The 27,492-nt window shown below is 38.7% G+C and overlaps 1 protein-coding gene across 24 annotated transcripts in view; it reads right to left on the bottom strand.

Moving 5' to 3' along the window:
* Nucleotides 1-26,902, bottom strand: part of NEB (nebulin) — a 215,393-nt gene extending 188,491 nt beyond the window's left edge. For all 24 annotated transcript variants that reach the window (XM_042478209.1, XM_042478218.1, XM_042478235.1 and 21 more), the window contains exons 1-13: nucleotides 26,778-26,902; nucleotides 25,983-26,083; nucleotides 24,354-24,416; nucleotides 17,581-17,625; nucleotides 14,074-14,289; nucleotides 9,541-9,648; nucleotides 8,621-8,725; nucleotides 5,258-5,362; nucleotides 5,051-5,155; nucleotides 3,116-3,220; nucleotides 2,153-2,254; nucleotides 1,864-1,971; nucleotides 859-975 (exon numbers count right to left, since the gene is read on the bottom strand). In XM_042478209.1, coding sequence (XP_042334143.1) covers nucleotides 859-975; nucleotides 1,864-1,971; nucleotides 2,153-2,254; nucleotides 3,116-3,220; nucleotides 5,051-5,155; nucleotides 5,258-5,362; nucleotides 8,621-8,725; nucleotides 9,541-9,648; nucleotides 14,074-14,289; nucleotides 17,581-17,625; nucleotides 24,354-24,389 — 1,152 coding nt within the window. In that variant the 5' untranslated portion in view covers nucleotides 24,390-24,416; nucleotides 25,983-26,083; nucleotides 26,778-26,902. The remainder of the gene's footprint in view (nucleotides 1-858; nucleotides 976-1,863; nucleotides 1,972-2,152; nucleotides 2,255-3,115; nucleotides 3,221-5,050; nucleotides 5,156-5,257; nucleotides 5,363-8,620; nucleotides 8,726-9,540; nucleotides 9,649-14,073; nucleotides 14,290-17,580; nucleotides 17,626-24,353; nucleotides 24,417-25,982; nucleotides 26,084-26,777) is intronic.
* Between the last annotated feature and the right edge of the window lie 590 nt (nucleotides 26,903-27,492).

Below are 27,492 nucleotides of genomic sequence, written 5' to 3'. Positions count from 1 at the left end.
TGGGAACCACTGCTCTAAAACAATGCCACACTGAGCTATCCAGGACATGAGTTATCCAGGAGTTATCTCTTTGTTTTTAAATCATACATATATATGCCATATCAGATATCGTTTTAGGAGATAATCACAGTTTTTTCTCCCAAGCTGGGCACAGGCTGGGTATGGGCATAAACCGCTTAAAAATGGATGTTATCGCACACCTCTGTGCTCAGCTCGGAGACATTGCATACCCAATCCAGACTTCTCCCGGACGTTGCAAAGAACAGGAAAGTCCTATTATTTGTGAAGTCCAGATCAGGTATGTGATGCCTCTGAGCTGGGCATGAAAGTGTGCGATAACATCCATCCCTGCCCATACCCAGATCAGGAGAAAAACATGTACGATAATCTTCTTAGAAGATGCATTTCCTCCTATGCAAAATAGAAGTATCAAGTTAATTGGTTTATCTAACACAAGGCTTGTCATTCACAATTGTTACTATTTTTTATAAAAATCATTTGCAGTCTAAACATCCAATTTCTGGTTAATTGAGGACAGAGTTTTAGTTCAGACTTTAGTTTTAGTTTAGACAAAATACTTTTACTGAATATAGAACTCTGCAAAAAAAATACTTTTTTGGGCAGCAAACTCTTAGAATCCCCCATGAAGATGTAGTTGAAAAAAACTTTTCCAAGGTCTGGATTCATCTAATTTATTTATTGAGTAAGCACTGCAGATCTATTTGCAGCTCATAAGAAGACATGGGGTCTTATGGGAAATGTATCAATAAGGAAGCCTAATTCAAAAGAACAAATGCTGTGATTGACAGAACTTTAGTAGTGATCAAAAACATCTCTGGAGAAACATATCTTGCGTACATCATTCACAAGATTTCCAACAGATTTTAGATGCTTGAGCAGTGGATTCTCTGTAGCTGGAAGCACATTATAATCTGTAGAAGCTTTGGCTTTTTCATAGTCTTCTTTGTATTTCACCTAGAGAAGTTAAAGGGTAGAGAAAAAAAAACTTCAATAGCTTTATAAATGTGTGTGTTGTTTGAACATCTCAAATGCCTAGTATATTTTTATAGGTTTTGAAAAAAAGATTGACAAGATTTATGTAGTATTTTATATGTGAGACAGTTCAGAGATTTTGTCTCTCTGATTAGAAAAACAGCTGAACAAGTCAATGCCATTTATGGCTAACTTGGCAATATTTTCATGACAAAAGCAGCTGGTTTCATTAATTGCATGTATTATAGAGTGTGGTATACCTACAAATGTTAATCATAATGTTGTGCTAATTTAGAGAGAGAAGCCTTCACAATCTATGTTGTCCCTTTTGCAGAAACTATACTCCTGAATCAGAGAAAGATTCTGTGGGTTGTTTACTCAAAATGTAAGTGAAAACTGTATGCCTGTAGATACCCAGTCAACAGTTGTGCCAAGGATATATTCAGCAGAGCTCAACAGAGGAAATATGAAGAAGATTGGACAGCCATCTGGGTCAGTGTGGTGCATACAAGGAATATGCCCACACCAAAGAAAAACAGTAATCTGGGGTGTATTGCACAATATTCTGTCACATTTTCAATTCTCTTAGGAATGCTTTCATTTACCAGTGGCCTTTGGTTCAAGCAGCAAGGTAACTGCAGTGGTGGTATGGGGCATCCCTTCATCCCACTCATATTTCAGACCCCCACTGTCTTCCCTCCAACAGAACCCATTCCACCTGAAGTGGCAAAAGGCCTTGAGCCATCTTCACTGAAAAAAGATTAAATTCTCACTTCACTTATGCAATGGAAGTATAACATGGATCATGCTCTTGCTATGATTTTCTAGAATGGGCCCAATCTAAACAAGTAGCTCATTTTTTAAACATACCTTACTGGCAACAATTCCAGCTCGCTTATTAACTTCATACTCAGGTGTTTCTGTCTGCATAAAGTAGATTTGGTCTTTTGCATTCTCCCAGTCTTCTTGGTATTTTCTCTGTGAAAATATAATGATAGGTCAACAAAATATGATAGGTCAACAAAATATGGTAGGTCAACAAAATTGGTATTTAACTACCATAGAAAGGCGAGTGTTACATAGAAAAAAGGAAGTGGCTTTTAAAAAGCAAAGCACAAACATGGTTTTCACTTGCTGCGCTTTAAAAGTATTTCTTTACCATGCTGAAGTTGTCAGAGTTCATTCTGGCAACTGCTACATCATAGCAGGGGGTCTGGCTCCATTTGCCCTTCTTCTTGTTATAGTCTTCATGATAGTTCAGCTGTCAAAACAAATGAATATTGAACTTCAGATAACCAACTAAAGTTTTAAAAACCCCAAATCTTCTTGTGATGCATTTTCTTATCAGAGATTGTATCAAACTGGTGGGCTACGATTTTCAGTCTCAGAACTTCAATTTCTTCAGATGTTTGAATAAAGTTTACAGTTTCATTCATCCTTCCTCCTCCTGGGAGTTTGGGGATTTGTAACTTTAGAATAGAGAGTAATGTGATCAACACAGGGCTTGGAAGGTGACTTTTGAAAATATAGCAAGAAAACCACCAAAGTATAGTAGTTAGTAGTCATTATAGCTGCCATTTTAAAGGCAGCTCTTTACTTTCCCATTTCTGAAAAGTAACTAGAGTCTTTGTTTTTTTACTTTTTTAAAAAAAATGCTCTTAATGCTTTTCATTCAGCAGCATGACGCACAGGGCAAGCCAGAACCTTGACCATCTGATACCCCTCCTCCAATATTTAATGTGACCACATACCATAGAAACATAAAGTTGGAAAGTACCCTAGGAGCTATCTAAACCAACTTTCCTGCCAGGGCAGGAATCTACAGCTAAAGTATCCCACAGCTAAAGCGCTATAAAAGTAACAGAGTAATGTTGTCCCCTTTTAACTTGCAAATGTAGTGTAATGTAGTTATACAGTGGTAGCTGAAAAACATAACAATTGGTAGTAATTTGTTTTTTAAAAAACTAGTTGCTTTCAAGCTTTGGGCAAACATAGATTCTCCTTCGAGAACTCTTGATATTTTCTTCTCCCTCTCTACCTTAACAAGACAGTTGGATAACTCTGTTCATCCAAGTTCTTAAAGGATATGTTTATCCAAGAATTAACAGCAGAGTGTACTCACGTCACTGAGCTGCCTGGTTACTTTCTTGGCAAGTTCCACATCAGGTGGGTCTGGCAGTGCAGTGTATTTAGATTTGCGCTCATCATGCCCTTTTTTGTAGACAATCTGAAAGAATGGGAAGAGGAAAGGACTTGTCTGTTTAAATAAGGAGAACATTTACTCTTGCTTTCTAGGAGCCTGGCTGTTTGCAGCAGAGCTAGCTAGCACTGTGACAAAACAAACTCAAATAAGCATTGCTCTTATAGAATTCTAAACCCATTGTTGGAGGGTAACAATTTTATCTGTTTGGATTTTTGGATATTTCAGGGGGGAAATCTTTCCACTCAAGGATACTAGCGGTTAGGCAAATTCCTCCCACAGAGGACCATTCATTTCAATGGATGGGGCACTACCAGCACTGGGTTCTTCAAAGGAGAAAGTAAACTTCTTTTAAATCACTCCTAACAATCCTCCCAGACAGCTTCCATACATAAACTGAGATGTTATGGGTTGTCCTTCCCAGAAGCTCACAATGGGGGACTTGTTTTACCTAATGCATTTCATCCATGCAGACCCTGTCTGTCCCCAGAATATCCTGGCCAGCAGTCAACCTGAGAGGTAGGTAAGGCTGACAGATGGATGGTGAGTGGTCCATGGTCATCAGAATCTAAATATGACTTTCCCTAGTCCTAGTCCAACATTTTCTTTCTGTAACACATTACTTTCACTTTTTGTGCAAGTGTGGATGCAGAGATCACTAGCCTCGGCATTTGTACTTTCATTTTCAATAAAAGGTCAGTTGAAGTCCCTAATAGTTGTCAAAGCCAGTTTGCAGCCTTGTGAGCTATTCTGAGGGAAATCCACACACAGGTCACTGGCAAGCAAAACTTCAGGCTGACTTAGTGGTACTTAGTGGCTTTCAAAACAAGAAGAGGTAGAGACTCCCTTCTGAGTTTTAGACAGAACTTTAAAGCAGATCTGGAGGTGCTAAATCTATGTTGGAGAGAGAGTTTGGCACCTTGGGTGACTCCTTTAAAGTTTAGATTTATGGTGCATCTGCAGAATTAATGCAGTTTGACACTAGTTTAACTGCCATGACTCAATGCTATGAAATTCTGGGATTTGTAGTTATGTGATATGTTTGGCCTTCTCTGTAAGAGAGCTCTGGTGCTACAATAAACTACAAAGCCCAGGATTCCACAGGATGGAACCCATGACAGTTAAAGTGGTGTCAAATTGCATTAACTCTGCAGTGCAGATACAATCTAAAACCTAGAGTAGATTCATTGTACCACTGAAATGAAAACCTCCAATTGCCAGTAGATAGATGTAAACATCAGGACCTCCTGTTTTGCAAATGAAGCAATGGCAGATACTGGTTCAAGACTGCAAACTCCTGTATGTTCACCAAAAAGCATGTAGAGGGTTTTTTAAAAAACATTCACATTGGTGATGATTTTATCATCCTGAAAAAGGCTGTTTCAACAGGTCAAAAGATACTCTGGTGAAAATAAATTCTCCTCCTCTGTAAGATTTTTGACCCAGTGCAGGTCTGAAAAATCCAGCACTTTTCCCATTTTCTTTTTTTATAAACAACAATAAATCACATGTTAAGAGCACATAAGTTCTGCTTCATACAAAATACAATGTTCTTGAAAAACACAAAATGTTCAGCACAGAATGTATTTGGTGCAAAATCAATGTTTTTTGCAAACCAATATGCCTTTCTTTAGCTTTTGCAAACACACACAAAGTTTTATGATGCAACACAGACAGAGAAATAATCAAAAATGTACAAAAATTCTCAAAATCTTGCCAGGCAGAGAGAAAACTTTTGAGGTTTTTTTTTTTTCATTCTTATATATAAGAGTGCATTAAGCAAAGATTTATATGTCTTGTGTTTACCTCCTGAAGGGGGAAAAAGACCCAGTTCATTACTTGGTTCATGATACTTACGTCACTGAGGGCCTTTTGGGCCTGTGCAACTCTCCTTAGTTCTGGACTGTCGTCGTAAGGGTAAAACAGTGATTTGTCTGATTCCCAGTCTTCTATGTATGATTTCTTAGAGAAAGAGACATAATAATGTTTTCAGTCAAGAAACAGGGTGAATGAAATGGAAACAAAATGAATGGAGAATTATATAGGCCAGGAGAGCTAACCTACCTTGCTGTACAATGTTGAATTTTTTATTGCCTGCACAAACTCTGGAGCATCAGGGGGAAGCAAGTACTTTTCCTTATTCTCTTCCCAATTCTGTTTGTATAACACCTACAGGAGGGAAAAGCAACATACAGTATCGGTTATACAAGTCTTGAGGAAAGCACCTCTCTTTCTTCACCAAAAGCCCATACTTAGGAGATACTCTACCAAAATATCTCCTATACGTGTTTTTTTTTAAACTTAGTGGCTGCATCCGCATTGCAGAAATAATCTGGTTTGACACCACTTTAGCTACCATGGCTCAATGCTATGGAATTCTAGAAATAGTTTGTTGTGGCACGAGAGTGTTCTGGTGCTACAATAAACTACACTTCCCAGAATTCCATAGCATTGAGCCATGGTAATTAAAGTGGAGTCAAATCAGATTGTTTCTGCAGCGTGGATACAATCAATGTTGGCCCCACGTTGATGAAATGTACTCTCCTGGGAGATCTGTCTAACCTCTTTCTCCTCTATTTTAAACCACTGCTGTTTTTATTATATTGTCATCTTACTGCATTTTTCTTCAGCTTTGAAATTTACCATTCATTTTAGCTGTATTATAAACTATTTCGTGAAGGCTTTTCACCTTGAAAATTTGAATATATGCTTACCTAGCTTAATAACAATTGTCTAGAAAGAAATTTTGTCAACCTTCATTTCAGACTAGTAAACCCTTGAGTCATGTCTCCAGTGTGAAATCTAATGGACAGGAGGCCCTCAGTTGTGGATTGCATTTTTTATTTATAACGGCAGTTTAAGAGTCAGAGTAGATGATACATTCAGCATGTTTTTTAGAAGATGTGTTTCCTCATGTAGTAAAATACATCTGTTTGTCATAACCCATGTTTTCCTTCACCTCCTTATCTGATCACTGAAGCACATATCCTTGCAAAAATCCCATCATAGGAGGGTTAATGAAAGGCAATACACATTCACCTTAACATCTCATTTGATCCTGTATTTAGAAAGAAGCTAGTAACTACTGTTGGTTTCTAAATTAAAACCTAAATAAAGAAGCATTAGCATGAAGAGTTTGGTGATAAAATGTTGCTGAGCAGTCTTTTGTATGGAATGGGTTAATGTGCTGTCTCACAGATTGTTTAGACTGCTGTTCGGAGTAGCTGGCAGGGATGTAGCCAAGGGGGGGATCTGGGGGTCCGGACCCCCCCTTCCAGTAGAAAAATGAATGGTGTGTGCTGCTGCGCCGCCGCACTCAAGCCCCATTATAATGGTGGCACTTAGTCTGGACCCCCCCCCCTTCCTAAAATCCTAGCTACGTCCCTGTAGCTGGGATCAGCACAGGAATTGTCACAAATATGTCACAGGTGCACCAATTCACTAGATTCAATATGTGAGAAGACCTCCAGCTGCAAACTCTTCTAGAGGTACTTCAAAAGCCCATGGCTGCAGAAGAAAAAGGAAGCTCAAGCAAGGCTGTCGGAAGTTATTTTGCTGCAGCAAATGGTGTCCCTTACCCAGCTGGGTCCAGTTGTAAAGCCATTATGGTAGATGAGGCAGAAAATGTGATAAGCATGCCTCCTCAACCATTTTACAAGAGTAGCGAAGAAATGGTCTAGTAATTGGCTTGTTTTCCTTTTTTTTTTTTAAATGACATCCTCAGATCTGCTGCCTAAGGCAATAGCCTCGCTCTGCTGAAGCATAGAGGCAGAAATTTTGAAGTTTTTCTGAACAAACTGTGCACACATTTGTCCTTTGGGGAGATTTATCAGGTAAAGCCTCTCCCACATCAGCAGCAAATACATTTCCCTGCGGAGAAAATGGTATTAATCACAGCTTTGGACATTATGATGAAATGAAGGAATAAACTACTTATGTTTTTGCCTTCTGAAGTTTCAAAGCTGCTCCTTGTATCTCATAAGGATAATGCTATCAAGTAATTCCATATAAGGGGATCCCCAATGGTAGTTCCCTAAGCCCCTTTATGCTGGCATTTGTTATGTACATCACATGATAAATTTTGATTGAGCATTTTCATAGCCAAACAGAAGAAGTAGACTGGCCACGTGATAATCCAATTAAAAAATGAAATGACTAGCTGGAAGTGCACATGACTGTAGGATTCTAAACTTGGATGGCAAGCGTGGAAATTTCCTCCATCCCAAATATTTGGTTAAAAGTGGGAGATGCAAGAGTCTTCCCTTTTGGAGAATGCACAGACTTCATGAAATAGGCTGCCACCACCTTCCTTTTTGGAAGCTGTTCAGCAGCAGGCAGGAAAGGATGCCCATGAAAGTTTTTCTTCCACTGCTAGAAGATAGGAGTATAGTCAGCCTTCCATATCCATAGATTTGGCATCCATGGATTCAACTAACCATGGTGCAAAAATATCCACACACAAAAAAAGGTTTAAAACAGCAAACCTTGATTTTGTCACTTCATACAATGGACACCATTTTACTATGCCACTGTATATAATGAGACTTGAGCATCCACAGATTTTGGTGTCTATAGGGGGGTCCTGGGATCAAACCCCCATAGATACCGAAGGTCCTCTGTAGTTACTCCTAGTCAAAAGAAGAAAGAGCCCTCCCCTTTTCTCTAACTGAGCAGTACACTAGTGAGCCAAGCAGTGAAGATACAAATCAGGATGCAAAGGAGAAATGTATGAGGACATATTTTATTCCAATTTAAATAGTTACCTCACATTAGAAAGCATAGCAAAATGAGGCCTTCCTCCAAGTACAGTTTACAAAGGCTGAAGTGTCACAATGCTGACATTAAGTCAGGTCGAAACTTTGCTCTAGTCTAGTTACTCTTGTTTTCTATTTACATTAAAGTTGGTGTTCTGGTTTCAGGTGGCCCATTACCATCATCCAGCCTCCACACACTCAGTAAAAATGTGTCTGACTCCCACAGGCCAACCTTGCCAGATCTTTCCAGACTTTTCCAACTCCTATGCAGTCCCACTGGGGCAGGATCTCTTTCATGATCCTATGTAATGCTGTTTGTATTAACCCTTTATTCAGTTGGCACGGAGCCAGGGATGCCTTTTGGTTGCACAATCACTTTGTTGTCCATGATAAATAACAGACTAACATTAAGAATACTGGTAGGAATACCATTATTTCACAAAGGATAAAACATTGTTCATTTACTAGAAGAGTTATTTCAGGAGAAATTTGATTTTTAAGTTTCACTTGTTTTATTTTATTTTATTTTTTCCAAACGTTTTATTTTTAAAACATCAACCAGAAAATAGCTTGAAACATCTCTAAATGCATCATGTTATGTGAACTGTATATAGATTCATATGAGTACTTATAACTCTCTGTGCTTTCTGTATCATTCCACAGAGGGGCTTACCTTGCTAACTTGCTGAGAAACCTTCTTTGCATGCTCTATATCTCTTGCTTTTTCATCAACGTGACAGTTGGTCTTGGCCAGATCACCAGCCATGCGATATTTAACCTACAGTAAACAAATATATATTGTGTGGTAAACCTACATAGCCACAAATATAGATGTGTGATGGCATAACTGTCTGAGAGATTGATCTTCCGTGTATATGTTTGTGCATGTATGATTAGAACTGGTATTTCTGGAAACAAATCCAACTCTGTTATTTTCTGAAAGTTTTATTGAATCTCAGTTTTAAGAATTTGAGCTTGTGAAAAATAATGCTTCTTGTGCATTAGTTCCACTGCAGGTTTTGTGCAAAATCATTCTGTGGTGTCTGTGGGCAAAAATAGTTATGGGGGTGTACCTTCCTGCTACAAATATCTGCATTGTAACCTATAAAGTTGAAATATAACCTTTCCTGTGCAATGATGTGAAAACAGGGGACTACATCAAATACCCCAGGGTGTGAATGTGAACTACAGTACAGATAAATATCAGAGTGCAAGCATGTATCTGCTGAGTACAGACTTCTTAATCCAATTACGTACTCTACTCATGAGGAAGCTGATTCTGTGCCCATGCTTCATTTACTGGATAGAAGTACAGTGTGCCTGTTTTTTGTTTTTTCATTTTTGTCAAGATCTTTTATCTCTCTCTTCTTGAAATACAGGTATCTAGAATTCCAATCAGAATCCTAAAATTTCTGGCTTGCTGCTGAGTCTTCAGTTTCCTAGATTAGGAATCTTACCAACACTTCTCTTAAGGCTCCAGATTGGCTTACTGCAACATGATCTCTGGGATTCCTGCCTTCCTGCCTAGAATTAAAATAGCCTCAGAGAGACACATCTTCCCACTTAATACCCTGCAATCCTGGCAACTCTTACCTCACTGAGCTGGTTCTGGGCTTTCCTGATTCTTCGTAGTTCAGGGGTATCAGTTGTAATTGCATATGGCTTTCCTTTTTCCTTCTCAAACTTCTCTTTGTATTTTTTCTGAGGGAGAAAAAGCCAAAAATATATGTCATGTTTTGATGCTAAGTACATGGATGGGAGGCCACCAATAAATACAAGTATGTGGGCTATATTTCAGAGGAAGAAAGTTGTGAAATCACCTCTGAATATTACTTGCTTAAGAAAACCCAATGAAATACATGATGTCACTATAGGTCAACCAGTGACTTGAAGGCACATGCACACACAAGCATGGTTACCAGGTTCTCAAAATTAGTCCTCTAGGAATCTTTCTGGAAATGCTGTCACCTGAACTTGGCTTTTAAAAAATGCTAATAGTATAAAAAAATTGTTTTCTTTCACACAAATACACACATATCTAGCATCCAAAATCCAAAGTTAAGGTATACTAGAATGAGGATGGAGCACATGAGAGGAATACATAAACTAAACATCATATCATTTTGCCATTTTACAAATTTTGCACATTTGTACCCAGTGATGACGGGACCTACTGCCCCAACAATGTCAACATTTAGCTATATGTTATATAGAGAACTTCAACATATAATCAGCTATCTTTTGTAGCTGTGGGCTAGCTAGGTTTTATAACATCAGGGGTCAAATTTTGAAATAGAGGGCTATATGGCAGTGAATTTTGTATGTGTTCATAACAGATTGCATAAAATTACATTAGTAGGAAGCAAATCCATTGCAAATGTTTTGGTTCTTGCAGCAAGAGACAAGATGGCAACAGCCCTTCATCTCCAGTTCCACTTATAGGAGGTATCTCACTGGGCAATTGGCTCTTATTTCAAATTTGGCAATGAGACAGTATCTTCCATTGCACCTGAAGTCCATTGCATAGACTAGTTTAGGATGCACATGACACTTTTCACAAAGAATTGTCAGGCATGGTTGGGATCGTTGAGAGAGCATGAAAAAGTCCTCTTGGTGAGTGCTCCCAAGTTGTGGAACTTCTTTCCCTGGAACGTTTGGTTGACTTCCTCCACGTTGTTTTTTCTGCTGTCAGGCAAAGACCTTATTTAGGCAGGCCTTTGTTTTTTTTAACTTGTTGCAGCAAATGGAGCATGTAATGGGGAGTATTGTGTCTGTGTTTTATTATGTTTTAAATTTGTTTTTAAACAGTTTTGTACTTGTGTGGTTTTTGAAAAAGAATTGCATAATTGGCGAGAATGTTCTATAGCAGTTATAAATGCCTAATGTAGTGGCCTTGTGACTGTTACATATTCATGATCCCTAGAGGTTACATAGGGACCGTGAAAGTCCTCCAATCCCCACTTACTGGGTCACAGCCACTGCAATTGGTGGGCATCTGTTCCCCTGTTGAAAGGGAAGCAGCTGACTGACATTCCCCCTTGCCTTCAAGTGAGCAGTCTCTGGCTGAGGAGGAATGGCAACAGGGCCCCCACTTCTCCCCATTACACTGGAGATCACTCATGAGAGGGATGAGAACGTCATTCAACTGCTTCCCAAGGACAGAGAAACAGACTACTATTGACTGCTGTGGCAACGTCCCGGTATGTAGAGACTGAGAGGGATCAAGCTGGTATTCACTGCATAGCAATGTAACTATTGTACCTGTGCATACATAAATCCAGTACAACTTTTGTATTGATAGTGTTTAGTTGTACTTTATTGTAAATAGTTGTAAATCACTCTGAAACCCTGTGCAGGGAGAAAGATGATAAATAAATAAATACTTGATGATGATGCTGCCCACATACGCCCCAACATCTGGCATCTGAAACAGGTACTTTGTTTCACCTTAAGGGAGAACCAGTCCTGGGAGAGAGTTAGGCACTGCTCTAGTACAGTTTGCATGTTCTATCTACAGGTATGGGTACAGAGGGCCAACTGAGGACATCCTTGTAAAGACACACAAAAAGCAAGGAAATGGGTAGGGGGGACCCGTCTATTATGCCTCAAAATACTATATGGCCTCAACAGTATTTTCCCATCTAGTCTGTAGTTAGGGTTGCCAGTCATTATCTGGCTTCAGCTCTCCCATTTGAGAGTATCATGAAAGGTCAGCAAAATGTTACTAATTTAATGTATTATTATTGCAAAGAAGGCATTATTGGGATTTCCCACTTCTTGAGCAAGAACAAGTTAACCAGCCTTGGGTAACATACATGCTGCAGCAGAGGTCTTAGGCAGCAACATGGCTTGAACCAGAATTTGGATATGAAAATCCAATAAACACATTACGCTAGGCTTTGCCCAAGACTTTCCAGATTTTGTTTGGTTCTACCCCTAAGCTTCTGATTTTTTGCCCCAGCTCCAACTTAAATTTACCAAATTGTGCCATGTCTGTATCAAAAACTAGGGCTAAATCCAGCCCTAGTCCTATCCAGAGCTGAGCCATTGAAATCAAAGGGATTTGTGCTAGCTGTGAATAATAACTGTATATAGGACCAACTCTGGCTTTAACCCTTAATTTCTAGTCTAAACCTCCCCCTTCTAGAGGAGTAAGAGTTGCACAGCCCTTCAAATGTTGCTGAATTCCAAGTCTCAGGGAGCCCTAGCCAGTGTTGGGAGTTGCACTCCAACAACAGCTGGGGGCTGCATGATTTCCAGCTCTGTTCTAGATTTTTTCAGGGTCTCCATGACACATATCAGATTCCAACTGTGTTATGAATATTCCCTTAGTCTGTCTGTCCATCTGTCTGTCTCTCTCCCTTTCTCTGTCTCACATACACACACCCTGTTCAGGGACATTTTTTTAGGTGGTGGGAGTACTATCAACCCTGTTTCTCCTTCATTCTTCTCTTTTGCTTCTCTTTGGGACAAAATAAAAGAAATGGATTAGTGGAAGTGGAAATAGCAAGGATCCTCCAACAGTGGAGGAAAAATAGGAGCATTGCTTGTCCTAATGAAATTTTCCTTCATTTTCTAGCATTGCAGAGAGAGAGACACTGAAAATCGTTTACACTTAGAATTCATATTTGCTGCTTTCATGTTCCTGTGGTACTTTTCCATGTCCCTTTTCTTGACTGCTGAAACTCTCTAATGCTCAGTTGACATTTTAAGTTTTGTGCAATGCTAGGAATTTAGGGACAAAAGAAAAATTCATTTGGAGAAGTAGAATTATTATTTGCACAGGCAATGCCTTCATTTCGCAGCTTTACAATTTCCTCTCCCCATATTTAAATCCCTGGGGAGCACAACCTTCTCAAAGTGAAGAAGAGATGGAATGCAGATGGTTTCCAACTCCTACACAGTCACAAAACAAACATATTTTTAAAGTTTTGGATGGAATACATTAAAGTCAACACACATTACTCATGTGACGCATGAGCTGTAGAACAATTGTCATTATGTTCTGATTGGAGAAGGGAATCTCCAGAATGAAGCAGTGTTAAAGACGTGGGTATGAAATGAATTAGACTGCCCTGTTCAGCTGTGAAAGAGACGAGGAGAACTGTGTCCTGACTGGGGAAAGATGGTGCCACAAAATATTATCTGAAATGAATCTGGTGGTGCAGTGGTTAAAGGACAGTACTGCAACCACAAGGTTGTGAGCTCGATCCCAGGCCTCCAAGGTTGACTCAGCCTATCCTTTTGCAGGTTGGTGAAATGAGTATCCAGCTTGTTGGGGGCAATTGGCTTACATATTGTTAACCGTTTAGAGTGCGGGGTTCACTATTAAGGGGTGTATGCTATTGCTGTTTTCAAGGCCATTAAAACTGGCTTTTCCCCCACCCTGACATCACCCTGTCCAGACAATACAGGGCCAAAGCCATTATTTGGATATGGACTGTCTTCACATGGGAAAGCCAGTTCTGACCCAAATCCATCCAACCCTTCCTTAAGCCAGTTTTTAAAAACATACCTTTTGCTCCCGATCTTCCAGGAAAATCTGAAGCACTTCAGACACTGGACAGCTGTTTACACAGCATCCTACTGTGTCACCCACCACCAAAGCCACTGGTGCATATTGCTCCCTCTGAGGTTACAACAAGGTGCCCAGCAATATGATCAATTCTGGACACCTCATTTTTTTTTATCTCAGAGGGAGCAACTTGTGCCAGTAGCAACAGTGCCGATAGGCACTGTGGCACCTTGTGTAAACAGCTTCCTGGCATCACTCTGGAATGCACAGGTAACTGGGGGAATTTGGGGTAACTTTAATGTAAACTTGCCCTAAGATGCTCCGCATGGGCTCTGAAGGGTGCATGTTCTAATAGACTAGCTCTGAGGAGTGGCCTCCTTCTTTCTCCCACGTGTCTTGTAGTAGATGAAGAATTACAAATCTTTGCTATAGCTAAAATGAGAAATAAATACCTACAAGAAAGATAGATAGATAGGCCTATGTATTTCTAAATTATATTAAACAGAGACATTAGAAACTCAACAAAATTCAAACTATGACACAGAGATCAAATTTCTAAAACTGATAACTTAGTCATAAAAGTTGAATTTAAGAGACTACAAATTACTTACTTCACTAAAGAGCTTTTGCATTTTTGCACTGTGATCCAGATAAGGTGTCAGGAACTTAGATGTGTCCACTTTTGTCCGTACAACTTTTTTTCTGGGCTTGTGACTTGTGTCTGGGGTTTCTGAAACATGCTTAGAGGTGTCCGATGTTCGCTTTGTGGTTACTGTATACGGAGCAGATCCTGTGGTGTATGTTGTTTCGGTGATCTCAGTAATTATCTAAGAATGTGAGAAAATGTTATGGGTTTTCATTTCCACATTAGCACTGTGGGTTAGAAGCATGACCTCCTCTTCATTTCCTGGTAGCTCTTGTATACCTAGTTTGGGATGCATATGCCTTCTCAAAAATCCCTTCCTCCTAGATGCCAATACTTTTGTTCAGAAGGTATTGGCATCTAGGACTTCCTGTTAAAGAATATAGCAATCTCCAGCTGCCACTGTCATCACCACCCTGGCAATACTAACCACTATGTATATGCTGATTTTTTTTTTTTTTACTCTGCCAGTTTTATCTTGGCTTTAGATTCTGTTTGTTCTGTCTTTGCTTTATTGTATTGTAATAGTATTTTAATGTATTTTCTTGCAGATTAAGAAAACTTTAGTTAGTGAAGACAATTTGAAAGTACATTAATTAATCAATAGCATAAATATCCTAAAGGCACCAGAACCTGTCTGAACTTGGAAGCTAAGCAGGATCAGCCCTGTTTAGTACTTGGTCGGGGACCGCCAACTAATAACAGGTGCTGTAAACTACATTTCAGAATAAGGAACTGACAAAGCTACCTTTGAGTATTCCTTGCCTAAGAAAACTCTATGAAATTCATGGGGTTGCCATACATCAGCATATACATTTATACAAATTTGGCACATACAAACACTTATGTAAAGTTTCTCCATATCCTATTGTTGGAGCCATCAAAATGCCAATTGATTCAATGGGATTTGCTTATATGTTAATACAACAATTGATTCAATTGGTCTATGTTGGGACAGGGGAATACTACACTAGGGTTTCCAGACTGAAAACTAGAGAGGGCTCCTATATTTTTAATGGTTGTGTAGAAGAGGAAATTGCAGCAGCTGTTACCTGTTGGTCAACCAAGTGACAAGCAACATCTGCTGAAATTTCCTGTTCTACACAATGAATAAAGACACAGAAGCCCTCTTCAGTTCTCACTCAGACAACCCTAGTACTAACCATCTGGATTCTAGCTATCATATGAATATGCCAGGAAAGACTCATGGGCAGTATGATGAGGAGATAAAACAGTCCCTGACTTAATGATGTCCTGGTTCAGTATTGGGTGGGATGTGGCACACCCTTGGATGATCCTTCCCTATGCCCAATAAATTCTCCTTTCATTTGAAGAATGTGCTTGCTATATTAATATGCTACACATCATCCAAGTTGTTTCTGTGATATTCAAATGGCTGCCTGTTTTCTAAATAAAGCATTCTGATTTTATTCATCAGTGGGGTTGGATTTCACAAGAGTTTGCCACACCATCATTCCACATAGAGAACTACCACTGACGTCAAGAAGAGTTTTGATAGCAGATCACTGATCAGATAGACTCAAAGGGTAGAAATACTCTCAGCAATGTTGTAATTTGGCATGATCTTGCTCAAATTAGTGAGATTACACCAGATTATGTGATCAAAGAATTACTCTGCAAGAGTAATCAGTGTGTCTACACATGTCATATGATCCACTAAGGCTGCATCTGCACTGAAGAAATAATCCAGTTCAACACCACTTTAAGTGCCATGGCTCAATGCTATGGAAGTCTGGGAACTGTAGTTTTGTCAGACATTTAGCCTTCTCTCTCAGAGAGCTTGGGTGCCACAACAAATTACAATCCCCAGAATTCCATAGCATTGACCCATGACAGTCAAAGTGGTGTCAAACTGAATTATTTCTGCAGTGCAGATGCAGCCCAGGTCATGTTTTCCTAATGCTCAAAGGCTGACTTTGCAACTTGATACCGAAATAGCATAAAAGCAACTCACCTGAAAGTGATGCCCATATAGTAAAGCCCATTTTGAGATTATTATTTTGATACTCATATTATGAACAATGGATTTTAAACATAGTATGATTGAAATTAAATACAACATTAGCTTGCTAATTAGCTTACTTGCTGTTCACCGCTATAATCTTAGGAATAGCGGTATATAAATAAAACAAATTATTATTATTATTATTATTATTATTATAAATCAGTTTAGATATTTATTTTTTTTATTTTTATTCTAAAAGTTATATCCATCACAGGGTACAGAAGTACCCACAGCACAGGTAAAACAAAATATAAAACACATAAGCATGAGTAAATATTTTATCTTATGTGAAGTCAAAGGCTTTCATGGCTGGCATCCATAGTTTTTTGTGGGTTTTTCAGGCTATGAGGCCATGTTCTAGAAGAGTTTATTCCTGACATTTCGCCAGCATCTGTGGCTGGCATCTTCAGAGAATGCTGGCATGGAAGAGAGTGGAGTATATATACTGTTGGTTGTTGAGACGCAGACGAAACATCAGGAATAAACTCTTCTAGAACTTGGCCACATCGCCCGAAAAACCCACAAAAAACTATTTTGTTTTAGTTCCAAATAGGTAACAGATAATTTTTAAACAAATTCATAAATCACAACATCCTTTAGCTCTTAAGTATTAAGGAGAAGAGTTATCAAGGATTATATTCTCATTTCTATTATATTCTCTTATACTCACATAACCAAACATTTGAGATATGTTTGCCTTATACTTGAAGAGGTTGAATAAATCATGATTTCAGGTTCAGGTAATATTTTATGGGTATATTATGCCAATCAACAAGAAATGAAAGATAGAGAAATGGCATTGGAAAAGGCATGGTAAAAATGAATGACATCAGACAAACAAATGGAAACAGAATTGATGTGCCGGTGGACATAAAAGTTTGCACAAGGAGTTTTTCTGTACACATCTTCACTTGGATTTTATTCCTATCCCTTTTTAAAATGTCCCTCTCATCATTTAGAAGTCCCAGAGGACTGCTGTTCACATTTTCTTTCAGTAGAAACCTAACTATCAACATATCAGCATCAAGAGATAAAGTCACACACGCAAATACATTGCAAACTGTAGCCACTCAAGTCAATGGAAAATGAGTCACTGATTTAATCATAATGCATAATTCTGTGACTATCCACAGAAAAAGCAAATAGGTTTTTTTAAAAAAAACTTGAGTTTTTACATGGCACTGAATGAATAAAAGAATACAGTGCAAATTAATACCATCCATAAAGCTTTGGTGGAAGGAAAGGAGGGAAGCATATTTGAACACTGTGTACTAATCCGGATAAAACAAACCATATATCTTGTTATCAGATTTGATGTCCTATTGGATTAAAGTAATTCTATGAGATTATTCAGTATTATGTACACACTCCCCCCAAAAAAAACCTCACTAAAGAAGCATTAAAATGCACAAAATAAGAGGTATGCGCACAAAACAGAGAGGCTTTTACCTCGCCTGGTTCACCCTCCTCAATGACCTCTTCTTCAATGTAGTACTATAAACAAAGAAGAGACCTCATTATTTTCCACAAGATCGTTCATAACAAAGTACATTTTCCCTTTTGACTTAAGGGGGCAGGAGAGTCGATTTGAAGATATGTACTGATGGTATAGGTCCTCCATGATGTACAAGAACACCCTTAAAGACTGCCACTAATGTGGAAACAGATAAATATTTACAGACATCTGTTCTGCTGCATCAAAGAGCAATCCATAAACACCGGTAGGGTTTGGGGTGCAGATCACCTTCAACAGAGGTATACAGTGCTGCAAAGGCAAAATTCCTTTTATTCAACCATTTAGGTCTGGGATTTTGTACTTGACCCAGTCCAAGCTTCTGGTTTTCCTGCCACACTTGTACAGTTTTCCTGGATCTTTACATGCAATTGCTTTTTAAAAAAACAACAAGCGTACACTTTCTGGTGGTATGGGCAAAAGGAGTTTTGGGAAATGGAAGACACAGTTCATAAAGAGATTCAAAGGTCAACTCTTGTATATACTGTACTCAATATATCAATATTAAAGGAGCCCTGGTGGCACAGTGGTTAAATGCCTGTACTGCAGCCATTCACTCAAAACCACAAGGTTGCGAGTTCAAGACCAGCAAAAGGGCCCAAGCTCGACTCAGGCTTGCATCCTTCCGAGGTCGCTAAAATGAGTACCCAGACTGTTGGGGGCAAATTAGCTTACTTGCTGTTCACCGCTATGATCTTTGGAATAGCGGTATATAAATAAAACAAATTACTAAAAATTAAATTGCAAAAAAGTACAATTTAAGCTTGTTTTTTTTCTATGTCACATTAATCAGACAGATGAGTACTTCTGAAGAATAATTATGTACTCCAGAGAAAGGGAAATGAAGCCTAAATAGTGTTCTCAGGTCTCTAAAAAATCTATGGGTTCTTCTCTCTCTACACACAAACATGTATTTCCATTTTTCTTTTCTTTGTGTATTGATGAGGTGCTGTTGGATATCTCACCCAAGTTTTCTCTTCAAAACTGTAGAGGCTGTTATCCTCCTTTGTATGAGAGAGTGTTCTGGACAATGAAGTAGTGTATGATGGACAGAGCTGAGTGGTGCAAGACTTGAAGGATAGCATGTGTTAGAGCACATCATTGTTTTGATTGCATGGCAATGTGGGCAGCAAAGAGGGTTTATTTTGCTGTCTCTATTGCATCCTCAAATAGCAGATCTCTTTCAAGTGGTTTGGAAATTTTTAACATTCCTGGTAGCAAATGGAATTTTGGATCTCTGACAACACCTTCTGTGACCTTTTGCAAAACATTTTGAAAATAAAACAGTTGTCTCCTTGACAATCCCAAAGGTGCTGTAAGACCATTGTAAAATACCTGTAGATATAATTCAGTATAACTGTACAAGCATAAAGAATCCCCTCCTGCCCCCCTCCCAAAAAAACCCTCCAAAATGCTGGAATGGAATATATTTTTATCTGTAACAGTAGTACTAAATTTGCTTTGTTGTGCTACTGATTTCTATTTCCTTTCTTATCATAGGGCATCTGAGCCAGATGACACCACTTTAATCTCTAAAATGATTCAAAGTTTTTTCCTAAAAAATATTTGCAACGTATTAGGGAATAACTCATTACCTGTAGTAACTAGCACTCTCCATTAATTTCCAGGGAAATTAGAGTGATACACAGAGTTTACATTGACAGCTTCTCCAGAGTCAGACTACACTCATTTGTAAGACCAAGCATCCATTAAGAATTATTATAAAGATTTCTTTAAAGTTATTCATTTCAGTTACTTCACATCACAACTACTCTTGTGAAAGCAGAGCATGTCTGATGATACTGAAAGTTAAGTCAGGCTCTCACGATGATCGCTTTTCAAACTTCTAATCCTCACTATGCCTTTATTATCCCCATTTTACTGATGGGAAGCTGCAACAAAGAGGTAGAATCAAGTATAGGGGCCAAGATTTATACTAATTGTTGTGGAAGTTAGGAATGAAATTGTAGCACATAAAAATGTGTAATTTTGGCTTATATTTTGATCTGATCTGTAGGATTCGAATGTTCCTTTCTACTGTCATCCAGACTGCCTTCCTTCTTGAACAGACAAATAGTTGACCTTTAATTCACTTCAGCCAGTATTCTGATCCAGATAATACTATGGCAATTTCACAGGGTAAGGGCCCTTTCACACTACACTATTATAGCACTATGATTCCGTTTTAATTGCCATGACAACATCCTATGGAATCCTGGGATATGCAGTTTAGGGAGGGGTATTTAGAATTCTCATCCAGAGAACTCCTCTAGTAGCTTACCAAACTACAGTCTCCAAACTACACACTACAAGACCTGAGGATTTCAGTGTTTTAATTATATAATGTGGAAAATGGCCCTTGAAAGAGCTCTCTGGGATTCCAAAACCCTACAAAAGTTTTTGTAAATGGAATAAGTGGACTTCTGATCTATCTGAATAGGGTAAAACCCATTTTATAAATGCTTGATCAACTTCTTTGCAAAGAGTGTTTCCTTGTAGTTAGCTGGAAAGAGGACATGGATTATCTAAATGGAAGAAAGACTGCTGATTCCACATTCCACTGAAGTTATGGCCAGTGGCTGCACCACTGCAGCATGACAAATCCATTCTCCATCAGTTGTTTTGAGTTGAACAGGAATCTAGGTGGCTCAGATAAGGACAAGGTCTCCTTGAGGAATCCCAAGCTACACACGAAGCTTTCCATAGATAAGTCCAGCATGCCACATGCTGAACCTCACACTCTCTAAGACTTATAGAATGTGCTGTTGTCTAATTCAATTGGATATATAAGAAAGTTAGAAAAATTTCAAACACATTAATCAGTTCTGACCCATTCCTATGGATCACATTACCAAAGCCCATCTCTGATGAAAATGAACAGCCTAAGGCAGACCTCATTATTACCCAGATCAGTGCCTGATGAATGTCCCCATCAACAATTTTATTCAAGAAATTGCTAATACCAGTTATACAAGGCAGTAGGTGGCTGGATGAGAAGAACTGCAGGGGAGATTTCTCCTTCTGAATTTTGTTTTTTGCTTGTTTTGTTTTGTTTTTGAGGGGGGTTGGTCACTTGTTTATCACTGGACTTAGTAAGTATGAGGGGGTACTGACCTACTTCCCAAAATCTGAGTATATTTTTGTCACTGTAACTTGAAAGAGTGTTCTTTTGTATTGCAAATTGCCAATTTGCAGGACCATAGCTCTAATTTCTGAATTTGTTTTCAGATCATTGATAGAACCATGTCAATGAAAAGTGTGCAGTTTTCAAGTTCTAGGCTGTCATGCAGTTTCTGTTCCTGCAGAAGAAAACTCCAAAGGAAATCCATGAGTGTACAATGCAAACATTGACAGACAAGTGCTCATACTCAACTGTGAAGAAGTAGTGTGCCAATTTTCAGCATAGAGCTTTAGAAACTGAACATTTAGCAAGATCTGTGAGGCCTTCAACGGTGTTAACTCCTGAAATTATGGACTGTGTTCATGACCTGATTTTGGCAGAATGATGAATCTCAGCTAAAACAATTCCTGAGTCACTAGAGAGATCCTGGGTTTATAATTCATGAGGAATTAGCTGTCAGCCATGTGGGTGCCAAAATATTTGAATGCTGACTAGAAACGAAACCAGTAGACCCCCTCCAAGTTGACTTCGCAGCATTTTGAGCTATCTAGCGATAATTTTTTTGACCGACTCATCACTGTTGATGAAACATGGTAACATCACTATGATCTGAAGACCAAACAACAGTCCTTGCAGTGGTGGCACTTGGGTTCTCCACGGCCCCAAAAATTCAAGATTGAAAGGTTGGCAGGAAAGGCCATGGCCACAGTTTTTTGGTACAAGGAAGGTATTTTGAAGAGTATCTTCAGGAGGCCAAGTAGTTACTGCAGAATATTACTGTAACTTGCTGTGCCAATTAAAAGAGGCATTGAAGGAAAACTTGAGGGAAGCTGTGGAAAGTTGTTCTCTTTTTGCAGGACAATGCACCTACTCACAGGGCTGGCAAAATGATGGATGTTTTGAAAAAAAATGGTGTTTGAATGGATAGACCATTTGCCCTACTCATCAGATCTTGCTCCATCTGAATATTTCCTGTTTCCACGCCTTTAAAAAAGTTTGAAAGGAAGGCAATTTCAAATGATTCAGAGGTGATAGCAGCAGCAGAGCAGTATTTCTGTGACCAAACACCAGAAAATTTTTGTTTGAAGGGTTAAGAAACTTGAGAAATGATGTGCCAAGTGCATCAGCCTTCAAGGTGAATATCAGGTACGTTTCATGGCTCAAGATTATTCCCTTCTTGGTCAAGAACTTTTCAGCACCCTCTCACACAAATGGAAGATATGTGTCTACAAGTGTGTCAGCTCAAAGGAGAGTAAAAAGGAAATGTAAATGAATAGATGGAAAAGAGCTTTGCATGTAGGAGTTCACTGATGTTCATAGAGGCTCACTAACCAACCACAAGTTGACATTGTGACTATCATATCAAGAAAATAAAAGTTTTTGTACCTTTGACCTATAATATTCTGTGTAGATCCAAATAAGCAGATGTCCTAAATGAAGCATCCAGGCTATTTTTAAAAGACCTTTTAAACACTATTTTGGCTTCTTATGTTAAAGGAAACCTCCACTCAGCAATACAGAGATTTGAATCTGAACATAAATCTGTTTCCTACAGTTAAAACATGAGAGCAATGTATGACTGGCAAGGAGGAATGACATCTAGAGCTATTTCTACTTTTTACAGAAAGTGCCAAGTAGCTTAAAACTAATACCAGGTGCAATTGTTGCCACTTTGTTCTTAACTTTTTATTCCACAGGCCCTTGAACCCTTGCACAGAGAACCCCCTTCAAGCAACAACGGTTGTCTTTTGCTCCTAAGGTTTCCCAGAGTGGTGATTTTTTTGGTTTTACAAAAATTAAAGCACTTCCAAGTGTGGGGCAGCCCAGGGTGTACCAAAATTTGTCCTCAGACTGGTAGAAGGTATATCTAACCTCAACCCTTTGGACCAAAATTCTCTTTTTCTCAGGATCCAACCAGGTGCTTCTTAGGACCAAGTCAATCCTACAATGGAGGGGGGAAGATGACAGATGTCTGGAGAAATAATTCCAGAAAGTACTAGTAAAAGTGAATTTAAAAAACAACACTATGCAGTGTAAAACAATGGAAAACAGACAGTGAAAAGAGAATGGCAATGAATACCAGACAAACATGATGCATGGTGGATATGAGTACGTAAAAATATGATAGTTCCTGCCATTAAAATAATAGCAAATATTTAGGAAAATATCTCCTGATGGTTGCAACATCAGGCGTGAAGAACCTAAGGCCTTCGAGAAAATACAATTTGCGTCATCCCTGATGATAGGCCATGATGGCTGGGATCATAAGAACTGTACTGCAATCTCTGGAAGACCACATGTTCCCTACCCCTGCAACTGATAATACTTTGCACTCCAATAGAATTGAATAACAATGCCTGGGACTGTGAAAGTATTCTAAAACAAATCCAGTCGCACATTTAGGTCACGATTGCCAATATATAACACTGAGAAGCACAGGCAACTGCAAGCCAAGTACAAGCTGCCCATGCAAGTTGGTTAAAGGTGTCCTGAGACAACAGATAAGTAGTGGCCATGCTCATATACCTTGAAATAACACTGAATCAAGTTCAAATAGGAAGTCTTATACCAAATCAGAATATTGGTTGACAGCTCTACACTAACTGGCGGTAGCTCTTTGGGTTTTCCTGGTCACATCAGACCTGAGCATTAAATGTGTTGTGTGAACCTCAAGGCTTCCTTGGGTGATCAGGAACTGATAAAATATTCATAAAGATCTAGGAACCCCTTGGCAAATAGCTATAGTTCTGTCCTTTATGGATGAAGCTGCATTCCCCAAAATAAAGGCAGTATTGACCTTAATGTCCATTTGGGACATTAATGTCCATTTGGGACATATATATATATATATATATATATATATATATATATATATATATATATACACATATATACACACACACACACACACACACACACACACACACACACACACACAGTATAATCTCAGTTTCACAGTCCACAGAGTGTTACTGATCGGAATTTTAGACAATCGGCTATTCAGATTCTGTAAAGGAACTGATGAGATACTGTTGGGTAATGTGACATTTTCTGAGCAGTGTCACATTTTGTAATTGTTGTGATCTTGTCTATGGTAATTTCATTCAGATGTTTTGTCAGTTTGTTTGGAATTGCTCCACAAGCACCTATCACCATTGAAAACACAGTTATTTCTTTTCCCAGAGGTGCTGAATCCCAATATGCAGATTTTGATATTTGACAAACTTTTCCCCTCTTTTCCCCCCTTCAATTCTAGGGAAGAAAGACTGACATAATTGCCATAGTCATTGCCACGTACTTCTGACAACTCGGTTTACTGAGATTTCACATCCAAACAGCTGCAGGAGAACAGTCATAAAGGTGACATCTGTTACTATTCTTATATTATTCTTATATTTATTTGTATCCTGCTCTTTTCCTGGAACTGGAACTATAACTGCCCAGATGGGGCATCAAATTGAGAAACGCTTGCATATGAGAAACCAGAATGTCAAATTCCTTTTCAATTATTTGCTAATGTTTCTTCTAAATAACATATCCACAGTTCTCAAGACAAAAAAAGCAGTAAATTGAACATCTGGATCTTACCTCCACCACCTCCTCATATTCTTCTTCTTCTGCCATCTTTGCAGACTGCCTCTCACCTACTCACTGGCCACAAAAGAGGCAAAAAAGAGCATCAGGATGAGCTTGCTATCAAGCTCTTAGTACTCAAAGTTGTCATAGCATGCATCTGGGCAATGTTAAGGAATGGCACAAAGAAAATGTTAATTATAGCCCATCAAAGGATATAGTGGGACAATATTGCTACCCCCCAAAATAATAATAATAATAATTTCCCCATTTCAAAACTGTGCTTCCAAATCATAAAACTAAACAGCTCTTTCTGAAACAAACAAAAAGTGATCAAATAAAAGAAAACCATTTATTCTGAAGTGTGGAGATTTAATTGATATTAGCCTTAGATTTTATATAAAATGGAGATTTTTCTCCTTTAAAGCTACATCTCATACTCTAGACTACCAGATTTAAATTGTGTGTGTGTGTGTGTGTGTGTGTGTGTGTGTGTGTGTGCGCTGCATCTTTATTGTGCTGCAATTATTGTTACGTCTTTTAAAGGATTTTATACAGTTTTAAATTATAGGCATTTTAACATGATAGCCTAATGATTTGAGTTTAAATTAAACTTTTAAATTAAAGTATGAAGTCAAAGGCTTTCATGGCGTGCATCCATAGTTTTTTTGTGGGTTTTTCAGGCTATGTGGCTGTGTTCTGGAAGAGTTTATTCCTGTTGTTTTAAATTAAACATTTGAATAGTACAGTGGTACCTCGGGATACGAATTACCCAGCTTACGAATTTTTCGGGATACGAATAAATCCCATAGGGATTTATTGTTTCGGGTTACGAACGTTTTTTCGGGTTACGAAAAAACGCCGGCGCTGTTTTAAATGGAGCCGCGGCAGAGCCGCGGCTTTTTTTCCCATTAGCGCCTATGGCAATTCGGCTTACGAAGGTTTTTCGGGTTACGAAATTAGCCGCGGAACGAATTAATTTCGTAACCCGAGGGAGCACTGTATGCTGTTTTTAATATTGTTGCAAGTGGCCTTTGGTCCCTTGTCAGGAGAAAGACAGGCTAGAAATGAAAGGAAATAAATTGTAATTGTCAGGACATTAGCTTCATACTTTCATCATACCTTCTTTTAATTTGTTTTTAATTTTTAATATGTATTTTTATTACTTTAGCTACCCTTGTTATTGTATATTAGATCATGACATTCATCTTTCACATTCTCTGGACCATGGTGCAGCATCAACCTTTCACTGTTACATTCCTTTAGGCTTCCAGAGCTGTGCAGATTCTGTGGTATTCATAATTAGCTCTAATCTTTTAAAATGTCAGCAAGCAATGTTCTGGAGATGTTGTTTTTTTGCTGTTCACCACTCCAAAAATCTTTGCTACTGAGCAATTTCTAAAGTCTATGGCCTAATTCCAATTGCTCAAAACCAGCTACAGCAAATTCACCAAATCAATTCTTGAATGGTCAATACTTATTACGTTCTGTTAATTCAGTGAGTCTCGTCCTCTTGGGACTACCTATTGGACTCAATGGTCTAATTTCTTTTTTTAATTGAAATGAAAACTTGATGATCTCATTTGGAAGGCTGTTGTAACTAAAACCACATATGTAAATCTTAAACAAAGAATTTCAAATAACCTCAAGTGAATGAAGTTAACGTGTCTCTTCCCACCATTGGACTTTATAGATGCTCCCTTTGTTTGCTTCTGTGGTTCTTTTTCTTTATGTTTTCTTCAAACCTAAAAAATATCAGAACACTTGTAGCTACAGTATATAAACAAAATGAATTAATTAATTCATTGGAATGATTTTGTCAACCAGCCCTGAAACAGTCAGGGCTGGCCACAAGGGACTGCAGCCTCTATTTCTAATGCAGCCGTGGGGATGAAGGTTCGCAACAGCTGCTTCCTCGTTCAGAGATATTTGCTCTGTAAGCTAATACTTCGGGTGCGATTGGCTGGTTTTGTTTAGCTAGCTAAACTGCAATTCCTTCTGAGGCAAGTAGCAGTCCAATACGGTGGGTTAAATTTAGGCGCAGTGTCTCTTCCTAAAGCCAGTCTTGTTCAGTCGAGGTAAAATAAAATAAGATTAAAAATATAAAACTGGCCAAGGTTAGAAGAAGGTTTTCGAAAAAAGAAACAATAGGATCTACTCAGGCAAGAAGACAGCTGATCTATGTACTCTACTGTTTGACCCATCAGCTCTTCACTTCTTTAACTGCCAAATTCATCACTACCTTCTGCCATTGAATCAGATTAAGCAAGCATTGTGAGAGAGAAAGTACAAAATGCATGGACACTGATCTGATAAAGGTCCAACAGACCAGAAAGCCTTTCAAGAAGATAAAAAATCTACCAATTTGGCAAATATCAGTTCTACAGGAGAAAAAAAAACTCAAGCAAAATTGAAAAGCAAAACCAACTATGGGCTTACCAGCGATCTTTAAATAAATTTCCTTAGCAGCAAAGCCTCTCCAACTGTCCTTCCTCCTGAGAAACGCTGGGCAAAAGCAACGTTAGCCTGATGCACCAGCTCCTAAATTATCATGTGGTTGTGGGAGCCAATCAGATTGGGCCTTGATCAAGTTTCAGATACTAAATATACATGGTGACCCTCTGGAAGACCACCTGTTCAGCAGCCCCACAAAGAAAAGTTAAGCCGCATACACAGCTCATTTGTTTGGTTTCTGTCCCAAATCAAAACATAGCAAGAGCATCATCTCAATGAAATTGTCATCTCTTTGTGAAATATTTAATTTTTATATCCCGGCATGATGTGTAGGAATAAATTCTGAATGATATCGCAAAGCTGGAAGAGTGGGATAGGCACATTCTTGAACTACAGAGCACTGTGGCTTCACTGCTCTGTCTGGTACATATCTGATGTCTGGCATGTGGTGGATTAAAAGGATTAGCCAGTCAGGAATAGGGTACTTGGTACATTGTTCTCCTTTCAGCCATTCAAGTTGTGTTACATCTTGGAGGGAACTAAAATAGGAACATAGAGTGCAGATCCAAAGTACAGCTGAGTTCTTGCTCTCATCTGTGGCATCCCAGAAGGAATGTCAGATTCAGGTTGTCAAATATGTGGTCCCTGGCTACTTGGCTCCCTGTGCATGAAGCTGACTTGTACAATTTAGCAATCACCT

Source organism: Sceloporus undulatus, chromosome 1 (assembly GCF_019175285.1).
Source record: "Sceloporus undulatus isolate JIND9_A2432 ecotype Alabama chromosome 1, SceUnd_v1.1, whole genome shotgun sequence".
Taxonomy (NCBI): domain Eukaryota; kingdom Metazoa; phylum Chordata; class Lepidosauria; order Squamata; family Phrynosomatidae; genus Sceloporus; species Sceloporus undulatus.
This window is presented reverse-complemented; position numbering and strand designations above follow the sequence as displayed.